Source organism: Sander lucioperca, chromosome 4, assembly GCF_008315115.2.
Source record: "Sander lucioperca isolate FBNREF2018 chromosome 4, SLUC_FBN_1.2, whole genome shotgun sequence".
In the NCBI taxonomy this organism is placed as follows: Eukaryota; Metazoa; Chordata; class Actinopteri; order Perciformes; family Percidae; genus Sander; species Sander lucioperca.
The window spans coordinates 33,605,992-33,618,223 of NC_050176.1; the positions used below are offsets into that span (position 1 = coordinate 33,605,992).

The 12,232-nt window shown below is 41.1% G+C and overlaps 1 protein-coding gene across 4 annotated transcripts in view; it reads right to left on the reverse strand.

The window, feature by feature from the left end:
- znf827 (zinc finger protein 827) overlaps positions 1 to 12,232 on the reverse strand; it is a 77,910-nt gene that overhangs the window by 12,118 nt on the left and 53,560 nt on the right. For 3 of the 4 annotated variants that reach the window (XM_031276799.2, XM_031276798.2, XM_031276801.2), the window contains exons 6-11: positions 11,898 to 12,146; positions 9,051 to 9,105; positions 8,822 to 8,922; positions 2,393 to 2,530; positions 1,336 to 1,365; positions 1,025 to 1,196 (exon numbers count right to left, since the gene is read on the reverse strand). In XM_031276799.2, the coding sequence (XP_031132659.1) occupies positions 1,025 to 1,196; positions 1,336 to 1,365; positions 2,393 to 2,530; positions 8,822 to 8,922; positions 9,051 to 9,105; positions 11,898 to 12,146 (745 nt within the window). The remainder of the gene's footprint in view (positions 1 to 1,024; positions 1,197 to 1,335; positions 1,366 to 2,392; positions 2,531 to 8,821; positions 8,923 to 9,050; positions 9,106 to 11,897; positions 12,147 to 12,232) is intronic. The other variant, XM_031276800.2, reaches the window with a different exon arrangement.

The window sequence follows — 12,232 nt, forward strand, 5'->3', positions numbered from 1 at the left end:
AAGGAGAATAACAGGAAGGAAGATGGCAAGAATAACAGGGGGGAGACCGTCAGCTTTAGTGTTATATTATGTCTGAATAAATTGATAAGTGGCACAGCGTGGATACATTTCTTTTAATGTAATAAAGACGATTGAAAATAAAATATTTCCACACTGTAGACGTGGCGCTATTTAACTCTTTTTACATCATGAGACACATAAAATTATGAAACAATAGTACAACATTTTGTGAAGTACATCTATTCGCTTTCTTCACACTCAGAAAACTTTATTTTCTGTCATGACAGAAAATCGTTTTGGACGTGGCTCAACACTCAGTGCAAAACAATCTCAGACAGTAAACATACAATAACTTATAAAAATTATTTACACAGGATTCTTGCAGAGAGTAAGAGAAGACTGAGAACATTCTACTTTCTGTAAGGTAAACAGGTAGCTACAGCTAGGAGACAGTTAGCTTAGCTTAGCATAGCATAGCATAAAGACTGTAAGTGGGGACGACACAGCTAGGCTTGCTCTGTCTGTCCCAATTTCAAATAATCAATTATCAACATATCTAAAGCTCACTAAGGAGTGTTTTCGTCACTGTGAGGTTATTACGCAACTCCAGGAACACTACACCCAAATAAGAAATATATCAGCACATAACCCCATGTATAACCACTGTATAACTATTTTATTTGAATAAACAAGATGTTAAATAGGGAGCTTTAGAGGTGCCAGTTAGTGGTTTTTGGACTATCCGTCTCCTGGCTGTAGCTTAATACTTGCATATAAGTCTGGTATTGATTTTCTCATTTAACTCTAGTTAAGAAAGCAAATAAGCACAATTTCCAGATAAATAGCTCACAAAAACAGAGAAAATTGAAAACAGATTACAAAAAAGAGCAGTTGGGGAGGACTTAACTCAAGAAATATATCAGGATATATTTGGGCATCAAGCAGCAGATATAGATCAATCAAAACCTCTGCTATTGGCTCGAGACATCCTAAAAAGAGTTGTGAGTTGGTCTGTTTTCGCTACCTGTAGTAGAAGGGGCAGTTCTTGCGCTCGGCAGAGTCTGCTGTAACAGCGCTGACGATCTGCTCAGCGTCTGTGTTGACCAGCTTGACAGAGTGGATGGTCAGGTGCTGATTGAGGTTAGCCCTACACTTGGCTGCATAAGGACACAGGTGACACTTGTACTTCCTCTCTTCTGCAAAAATAAACACAGACACAAGACCTCGGGTTACTGTAAACATTCACCGAAGATTATATTTCATTAAGTTGCACTCAGCCTCTGAGCCTTTAAAGCAAACTTAAAACTAATGACTAAATGTCTAACCCTGTCTCACCTTCGCCTGACCCCAACTGTAACTCTGATCCTGAGAAGAGGAAGAAAAAAACACCTTGTGATGTCTGACAAAATCAACTTTTCAGGGAAGCATCTGGATATTCCTATGGATGCCACAATTTTATTTGCAAGCACTATAAAACCAAATTAAAAAAATCTAATCATAATATTACCATTTAACCCCAAAACAAATCAACATAACATCATATCTTCTCCCTCTAGCTCCCCCTCAAACACACACAGACACCATTTGCCCCAAGGACATGAAGCCAGGCAACCTTTATGTCGCTGGGGAAACCAAAAAGACCATCACACTGACATATGCCCCTGCTTCTGCTCTCTGTGGTGTGGCCAAGCTGTTCACAGCCAACACTCTCAGATGGTGTGTGTGTGCACGCAAAATGTGAGAGCATGCCCAATTGTGTGGGGGCATTTTGTACACGAGTCTCCATTTGTGCGCCCAGTGATTTAGTCTGCAATTCCAAGTAGGTTGCATTCATTTCAAATCTATTTTGCTTTAAATAAAATTGCATAAGCAGGAGACTCATTAATGTATTATCCTAATAAGGGCCGAGAGAGGGATTGCAGAAGACAGTGACGGAATAGAATGGATCAGTGGGAGCAAAGAAGGGCCAAGTTTGAAAACAGTGTAATCAGGACACAAGGGAGTGTACAGCTTCATCCTGACGAAGTCTTCATTGTCTGAGAGAGAAAGTGAATGAGGGAACCAATCGTGACTTCATCAGAATTACTGGTGCGTGTGTGTGTGTGTGTGTGCACATGTGCGTGCGTGCATGCGTTACTCTGTGAGGCATCCCTCTAGCTGGGTAATTAGATGGGCAGTTTTCCCAGTGAGACTAATCATGGTAGTAATCTCTTTAAAGAAAGGGTAATCTAGTCTAGTCAACCTTATTTACTTACTGTGGGCAGAACAAGGATAAACACACGTGCACAAACTCAGCAGTTAACACATCTATACATTAAACAAAGAGATGCAAATGTGCGGCGGTGGTGTGCACAAACGCTAACGTGGTCAGTGTGTACGTGTGTTTATTTACCTGTGTGTAGAGACAGGTGTCTAGAAAGAGTCTGCTGTCTACCGAACACCTTGCCACAGACAGGACAGGGGAAGAGCTGTTCATTTAGTCTCCACTGGGCAATCTCGTTTCCTGGTTCCCCATCATCCTTTTCCAAGTCTGACACACACACACACACACACACACACACACACACACACACACACACACACACACACACACACACACACACACACACACACACACACACACACACACACACACACACACACACACACACACACACAAACAGAAAACCATCCTTATCATTCACTGCTGACAGTTAGCCACAAAAGCATTTGCAGGTAGACCAAATGCTGTTAAGTCATGTGGCTATAAATCAAACAACGTAACTTTAGTTTAATATTGACGTTATCTTGAAACTGTAACTGCCAAACCATAACACACTGCTGTGGTATGTGCTTATGTACTGATTATGTTGCTAGTGGGAAACTTGATTTTATCCATCTTTTAAAATGTTTTGGGGCAGTTTGCTTTTATTCAATAATAAACAGTTGAGAGAAAAAGGAAACAAGGGTATGGGGCGAATGAATGCACAAAGGTAAAAAAAACAAACCAGGGTTAAGTTGCAATCACAGTACAGAATATGGTGTGTGTGTGTGTGTGTGTGTGTGTGTGTGTGTTAACCACTATGACACCCTATTTACATCCATCTTTAATGAGATTTAACACCAGTTAAACAGCTGGAAACAAACAATATGGGAAACATTGTCTTGTTTCTTCTAGACCTGAAATATGCTTACTCCATTTATTACAGAAAGGTAGATGAGAAGATTGATACCATCCTCATGTCTGTCCACTAAATATGAAGCTACAGCCACCTGCTAGTTAGCTTAGCATAACGACTAGAAACAAGGGCAAACAGCAGGCTAGTTGAGAACCTAGAAAGTGAGTGTGTCTGGCCAAGAAATAGTCTGGCACATAACCCCCAATAAAACCACATCTTGTTGTTTTTACACTTTGGTTTTTGTACGCGTTACTTGGTGAGCTTTAAAGGTGCATGTAGGTGTATTGCTGAACTTTGGAGAGAGCCAGGCTAGCGGTTTCCCCGTGCTTTTAAGCTAAGCTAACTGGCTGTGGTGAATAAGCTTATTTCCAAAAATGGTGAACTATTTCTTTAAAAAAATGAAACTAAATACATCAATAAATAAAATATGATGTTTTCTACCCAGCTTTAATAATCTCATACAGTACTCTCTTTCTGTGAAGGTGCCCATTCCCCTCCTCCCACCACCCATCAGTCCTCAGCCCTCCTATGGAGGCTGTGTGGTTTTCAATGATGCTGGCCTCTACCTTACTGCACAGACTCGCAGATGAGGCTGGAGGGGCAATGGCGACGGGACAAATGAAACGGACGAGAGTCAGAGATGACACCAAATACAGATGTATTAGAGAGTGAAAGACACAAAACACTTGCATACCATTTTACAATCTATGGTTAATGAGTGGTTGTTCCTTTAAGATGCTGTCTCAGTATACCATTACATTCACCCATTTGGCTGCTTTAAATCATGGCAATTTAGTACTCTTTGTTTGAGTATCACATAGCCAAAAGCCAGAAAGTAAAATAGTTTAATCTATGAGGAAAAGTATCATTCCCTTCAGTTCCAGTGTAACAAAACAACTGATACACTGTTGTCTAATTTGCTAATCCACAAGACTGAAACCCATCTTCTACCTTTTGACAGATGCTCCTTGTCTAGCCTGCGGTTGGGATGCAGTGCAAATGCATTCTTAATGTCAACAGCAAGCACCGGTCCTTTGCTCTAAAGCCTGCAGCATACACATATCACTGTAGCTCTCCTTTCTGTATGTCACCCCAACTTCCCTCCCCCTCCACCCTGTAATCAAAGAAATCAAAAAAATGAGTGACTACTTTCAGATACTCTGATAGAATTTAAGTTTCTGCTTTGAATTAAATCTCAAAGCAATTACTCTAGGACAGAGTAATTCACGAGGATAACGTTTTTTACTTTTCTCACTGTGCTATAAAACTTATGCTGATGGAGGCAGGACTTTTACTTACACTACACAGACTGACCTTGGCCTTTTGTAATTGCAAGGTATTAAAAAAAGATCCTTTGAGTAACTTTGAGTTTTATTTTCATTGTTCATAAAGGATGGAACAGTGCTCAGTTTCCCCCTCTCACTAAACGTGATTCTTTTGCGGATGGAAATCAGTGCACATAAGCTAAACAGTTTTGACTTTACATAAGAGAAAAAAAATTAGAAAAGGAATCTTTAAGTCACATATTGTGCAGTTTATATTTTACAGCAAATTGTTGTAGCTTCTTAAAGTCACATTTTACCCTTAAAAATGCTTCTTATTTTTTAAGTTGTCAGACAAAACATCAATGAGGCGTTTGTGGTGGTAAGGATACCACAATGAGGAAAAGCAAAGCATGTTTTCTGTAATTTGGGGATAGGTTTTATATTAACAAAATATTAAAGAACAGATGCATTGGTTTTTGGAAGGTGGTGTAAAATGACATTTTACTGTTGTTGAACTGACTCACAACCCCTGGAGCACTTTTTCCTGTATTTGTCATTTTAAATATTAGAAACTAGTGAATTTATGTTGTGTTTATTGTTGTTGTTTGTTTGCTTTTATTTGTGTCACACCATCCCTCACACATCTTCTAGAAACTGTCAAAGCAAAATACAGCAAACAATTTGGTTTGATTCACGCACACTGAATTCTTATTTTTCCAAAAGAGAGGCTAGTATATGAATTGCAAAGTATCGGTTATATACACAGACAGTTGCAAAATATGGCCAGGGTGCATGTGCACTACCTTTAAGCATCTTTTTTTGTCTCCATATGCTCTTGTATAGTTTTTATTCTATCTTAGTTTTATATACCTCTTATTATTTCTTTCTTTCTTTTACTTTCTCTATTTATCTGTACTATTGATGTCCTTGGGCTGCTGCAAAAACTGAATTTCACCGCTAAGAATCGATAAAGGTTTATCTTATCTTATTTTGTAGTTTTGGTAATATATGTGCCACAAAAGGGTGTTTTGAAATTAATCAAACACTTTTTTTATTTTATTGGATTTGTCAAGTTATGTTATGTCATGCCTATATCACTTAGTATCATTGTAAGAAATGCAAAATGTTCTGAGGGGAATAACAGCTATCATAACTTGGAGTACTGAAAGAATATTTTAATTAACTCAACTTTAAAGAGATACATTACATTCACAGTGCATTTGAATTAGGTAATGAGTAGACATTATTATTAGTGTTCTTTCTAGGAAGTGTAGTTCTTAAATGTAAGCAATGGGCTGCAGACCATGAAATCTTAAATGAGCACAGCCTGCTGCGACATGCAGATTGGTTTTAACTAAAGATGAAATCATTAGTCGAATAGTCAATCGACAGAAAATGAATCGCTAATAATTAATAATATAATTGTGAACATCTTTATCTCTATTCTACTGTAGGAGTGTGGATCACTGTCATTAAAGGTGCTCTAAGCGATGTTGGGTTGTGTCACTTCTTGTTGACGTTCGAAGTATTGTCAAACATAACGGAGGCTAGCTCGCCCCTCCCTCCTCCTCCTCCTCATCCCGTCCCGTCCCCCTCCCTTCCGCGCACTAACCCCCCACTCCCAAATCCTTCTTGTTTCGTGGTGCAGGTTGGCGCAGTTTGTTTTTGTTGCCGTTTGTGAAGCCTGGGTGTCTACAGAGACCGTGTCTTTTTTGTGTGTTCAGGGAACAGACAGCTAGCGGATAGTGAGGAGATGTTTGCTGTATGTGACAAAACATGTCACATGAAAAAAATGCGTGACATCGCTTAGAGCACCTTTAAGGTGATAGAGGGAACATGTGTGATGGTAAATACATGCAAGTAGAATGCAGTATTTTGCTGTGTTTATGTGTGAGGCTCCTCACACAGAGTAAAGCCACACAGGTGGCGAAGGTGTCACAACACAAGACAGGTCAAGAAACTTAGTGTGACCTCGACCAACCTGCAGGCCATGGACTTCCTGACCTCCTGCATTAGCTGGAATCTGCCTTTCACCATGACGGCGGCCCTGCTATCTGACTATTAAGGGCTGATCACACTTCTGTTCTCTAAACTCATTGTCTGTGTATGGCTTATTCTGAGAATCTTAGACCTTCTTATGGGGCTTGTAGCTAAAGCTCAGCACATAAAAGCATTAACTTGTCCTGACTCACAAGTGAGACTAGGGGACGGCCTGGTCACACAGGGTCACGAGAAGCCGGACGGCAAGGTCTCGAGGCCACAACCCGGCAAACACACTGATGATTGAGCCAGTTGGGGTGTGGCATGAGCCTTGAAGTTGGTAATGGTTTAATTAGTGCTATTAGACCGGGAGAGAGAGAGAGAGGAGGACACAAACAAGAAATGAGGGATCGTGCTAAGCCTCAGATGGCAAACTCCTACTCACTTATTCTTTCTTGCTTAAAGGGACAGGCTCACCATGTTTATCTCTACATAGCTAGCCATTAAAATGAGCAGTTTTCTTTGCCCCAAAGATACTGTTGAAGATGATCGCCAGTTATATCGCTCTCAGAGAAATAGTTGTGGACAGAACGTCAATGTCCATGACTATAATAATAAAACACAAATATGTTGATTTTTCCTTTTTTTACATTGTCAAATACATTATTAAAATATCTGCAGTAATGGTGTCAGCTTTTCCTTTTAAATGAACAGCAAGTGACAAGACAATCTTGACACAGCAGCCAATTGTCACTCAAATCATTTTACAACCAGTACATTTTAATAATACTACAATAAACTTAGCTAAACCAAAAGGTGCAACGGCTTTTTTGGGAAATGTGGTATGAACTAACAGGAGAGTAAAGTTCTCCAACCACTGAACAGAAAATCTGTTTGATTAAAGGTCTGCTTTACAGCTGCAACTAACTAATATTTGGAGCAGGGGTGATAAAACAGAGAGAAAAAGGATGAAGAAAAAGAAGAAAAAGAACAGGCATACAGTAGAGACACGCATGGAGGAGAGAAAAGAGTACAACAGTAAAAGAGTGAGCTGAAGCTTAAACACACAAGGGAAAGGGGAGTTGGGCTGGGCGAATTAACTTTCAGGACACTCTTGACACCCAGAAGCCAATCAGATTTTCATTAACTGGCAGAGGGACAGGCAAAGCTGGCACAAGCTAATTAACCTCTGGATCTCTCACTGCCAAAGGAACATGGAGGGAAGTTCTGGGATGCCAGGGAAGAGGGGAAGAGAAGGAGACGGGGGATGCCCTGAGCAGAGGCCCTCGGGTTGGGGAAATGCGTGAGAGTGCAGAAAGGCCGGACAGAGCTCTAAATATGAAACGGGGGAGAGGGGGTTTTACCAGAGAAAAGGGTGAGATCGTGTAAAGTTTCAGGTGGTTAATTGAGATGTGTTTGTGGCAGTATAATGAGATTTAAAAAGGTGTCTTCATGTGTAGTTGGATGTTAAGTAACTCGCCAGGCTACAAAGCTTCTGTGTGAGCGTCTGTGTCGTGTGTGTGCAGGAAGGGTCTGTAAATGCATGTGCATGTACGTATGTGTGTAATGAGCATCTCTGCGTAATCAATTATTTCTCCCAGCTACAGTGAGAATAACTTGAGGACTTGGACGCGTCTTTGAAGATACTGTACTATGAATGATGCAGTGGTACGGACTGTTGACAGTTAATTACTTCCTTGTTTTGGCCAGCTGCAGATCATTTTTCTGTATATTATTTCTTTGGAAATAATCGTTGTGTAAAACAACAAACATAAAGACACTGTGGCTGCAATTAACGATGTTCAGTATTGATTAATCTGCCGATTATTTTCTTGATTAATCGCTAACCGAGTCTATGAAATGTTAAAAAGAAAATGGCATTCAAAACTTCTTGGAGTCGAGGACGATGTCTTCAATTTGCTTGTTTTGTCTGACCAACAGTCCAGAACCTACATACTAAATATACAGTCACATATTAGGGCTGGTCGACTGGACGCTATATCAGCTATCGGTTGAGTACATCGCTGGTTGTTGTTGTCGTTGTTGGGCTGACGGTGGCCAGGAGGGAAATTTTAACATCTTGGCCAACCCTATCATATATGACAACAAAAACCAGCAAATATTTACATCTGAGAAGCTGGAAGCAGAAAATGTTCGACATGTTTACCAGAATGCGTAATTGATTATCACAAATGTGGCCGACTAATTGGTTAATCGACTTATCGCAGCTCTAAAAGACACAAAATGAGCAAAGATAATGTCCATCCATCTACTTCTTGCAATAAACTGATAGTGATAGGTATGTTCCTCTACAACAATTCTAGTCGTGTTTGTTGGTGTTGGTGTGTGTGTGTGTGTGTGTGTGTGTGTGTGTGTGTGTGTGTATATATATGTGTGTGTGTTTTACATGTGTCTTACCGTGGAATAGTGCCCTGGTAGAGGAGCTGGCTTCTGCGGGGGAAGAGCTCTTGGAGCGCGAGTTAAAGGGTGATTGTCTGAAGCACTCGTCCAGGAACGGACTGAAACATGATGCATAATAATAATACTAACAGTTACATGGCTACTAAATTAAAAACATATTTAAACTATATTGCAAAATGCAGGTTATCACCTATCATAAAGCAAATACAGTGTATGATGGACTCACCTGTTTATTCCCACCATGTTACTGTCTTTGTGGTTGTTGGCTTTGCTGACTTTTTCTGAAAAAAACAACAAAACAGATCAAACGCAGTCGATACCATACCATTAACATATTTATATTTTACCATTCATATTTACTCATTACACAATTTAAATCCGACCTTATGGCATTCCAGAAAAAGACAGTAAATGGACATTGAGTTAAGAAACTAGTGTTATAGGTTTTCATTTTAAATCCTGAGTCAACTGTATAGAACAGAGATTTAGACATAGATGTATTTAGATGCCACCAACAATTGCATTTAGTCTGTGAATAAATGGTTACCAAAATGTCCTAAAGCTTCCCTGCACATTGGCCATTATAGAAAAGAAACAAACACTATATTATCCTGATTCCTTGATGTTTAACTCGGCTGGTAAAGCACAGGTTGGTCATGCCAGCATGGGGTGTACTGGCCATCTGGAGTAGTGGGAGTCTCTCTGGTGGGCCTGCCGACCTGTGAGCCGAAAAGTTAGCCCAACAACACCAATTTTTTTTTTTAAATGGGTGGTCACATCAGACAACCCAGATGGCACGTGTGTGTTTGTGTACGGCTGCACTCTTGTATGTAAATGGAGAAACAAAACATTACAAACACCTCTCAATATTATTGAGTCCTTTACCACCGACTGTGGCGTCAAAAACTGCCAAGAGTTGAATCAACACAGCTAACGTCACGTCAAGAAAGAAAAATTTGGATTTATTTCAAGGCTTTTGTATTTGATTGCATTACATTGTACAGATCTACCTAAAAGACCAGTACTAGGTGTACAATAATACTCAAAAGGACATTTCTTCTATTCTTTGGACACACTAGAAAGGTTATAAGGGCAAAACTATTCAAATATTTCATAGTACTACTTTATGAAGAATAAATGCTAAATGTTTGTCCAACTAACCTGTGTCTGAATTGCAATGCAGAGTTTTTTCCCACTCGCATATCAACACCTGATTGTAACTAGCTGCGCTGTTCGTCTCTACTATTCCTAACTTCAGAAGGTTTTTCTTTTTCCAACATAGCAACATGCTGCTCAGAATAATTACAGTGAAGCAACCAAACAATGTGATTGATCAATCACCTGCTGAATTAGACGTCTCCTGGCACTTAATAAGCCAGTATTATATTTCACAAAAAATTGAATATTTTCTCTTGACATTAGTGGAGGCGGTCCTTATTTCAGGCGAGGCAGGGTGCCGCCACTATAAAAAGGCTGCAGGAAATCCTGCAAATAGACATTGATATAGAACCATTAATAGAATGAGTCAAACGTGTCAATAACTGCTTGTGTTTTCCAAAAAGCACCTGTAGGGACACATATGCAAGTGGAAAACCGAGTGCATCCAAGTCCACCTCTGTATACCAGAGATCCCGAGTGCTGTTGTATGAATGAGTCTTTTTAGGTCAAACATGGTTGAAGCTTATGAACTGAATACTTGTTACACAGTAGTACATTTCTAGTTGCTCACAGAGTGATTGAGTCTTAAATACAAATTGTTTTAAGAGGTTTCTAAGTGGTAAGTAAAGTGATAATTGTAAAATTAGCTAACACCACGACATGGCCAGCTGATGTGAGCACAGACTATGGGTTTCAGTATTCATCCGTAAAGAGCACTATACAAAATGCCTGAGAATGGAGACATACTGTATGTGTGAGTTTCAAGGCGATGTACTGAAGTGAATTTCAAAGCTACAACCATCTCAGTGTTCAGAGCGACCTTGCTACTGATGTGTCTCTGAGGTCCTACTGCTCTGGGTAATTCATATTGATTGCTCATTGTGTGACAGCAGCCCACTCTGTTCCAGTCCCCCTCACATTCAGACCCATTTCTAAGGGGGCGGTTGTCGCTGTTGCAAGGCTAGCGATGCCCTGGCCTCCCTGGGTGGGCATAGTGTGTACCCCTTATGCCCTCTCTACCCTCCTTATCCTCTGCCCCCCCTAAACACTCCACTCCGTCACACTGCTCGCCCAGGACAGAGGTCTCTTTCCACGTTGCCATGGAGATGCCGCACGGGAGAAATGTAAAGGGAGGGAGGGGAAGTGCAGGGGGAGAGCGTGTGCAGCCAAGTGTGCTTGAGCCGGCATGTCTGAAAACGAGTCGAGAGAGAGAGAGAGAGAGAGAGAGAGAGAGAGAGAGAGAGAGAGAGAGAGAGAGAGAGAGGGGGGGGGGGCGTTTGTGCAGACACCACTCCCCATGGGGCCTGTGTGAGTGTGTAAAGGTGTGCATGCAAGACTGTGTGGGAAAGAAAGACTGTCAATGTGTGAATTTGTGAATATGTGTGAGAGCAAGAAGAGGAAAAAGATTTTACACAAGCTTGTTTCTCTATTTGGCATTTAAGCGAAGCAATCCGAGGCTGGATAGAGCTAGGGTCACAGCCCAGGACTACAAGCCTGACCCCCCACACACATACTCACGCAGCACCTTTTCCCTGAGGGGGCGATGGTTCCACCTCAAAGCTCCGTCTTAATCTAGCAATACAAACAGCTGTCTGCTGCTTCAATGTCACTTTCATGGCCGTACAGGTAAAAAGCAGGATGTCATTACATGTCGTATATCCTCGACTTTACAACAGAGCCACCAGAGGACAGAAATGGAAACATGTAGGTTTTATGGTTGAGTATAAAAAACTGTCCAAGGTTTACACCGGTGCTACAGGGGGAAAAAAACGACATGTTGCTGTGTGTGTGTGTGTGTGTGTGTGTGTGTGTGTGTGTGTGTGTGTGTGTGTGTGTGTGTGTGTGTGTGTGTGTTATGGATCTACTGTTGCTCAGAGTGTGTGTCTGACAGCATACATGTCTGGAGGGAACATACCTGACAGTTTGAACAGTAGTTCCGAGGCCATTTTGACTGATATGTCCTGGGAGAAGAGGTCTTTCTGGGGACGGGCCAACGTCTCGGGGAGGTTACTCATTGGCTCGGTCTTCTCACTAGCCCCTAAAGTGCTGAAGGTCAGCAGGTGAGAGGCCGGTGGGGTGAGTTCTGCAGGGGGTGGGTCCACCTCCATGGGCTCTACCTTTACTTTCACCTTGTACTGATCCTGGTACTGATCTTTGTTGTTCTCTGCAGCAGATGATTGAACAAGAGGACAAATACTGGTTAGACTCTGAAGAGATTGAATCGCTATACATTATCTGAGGGTAAAGATT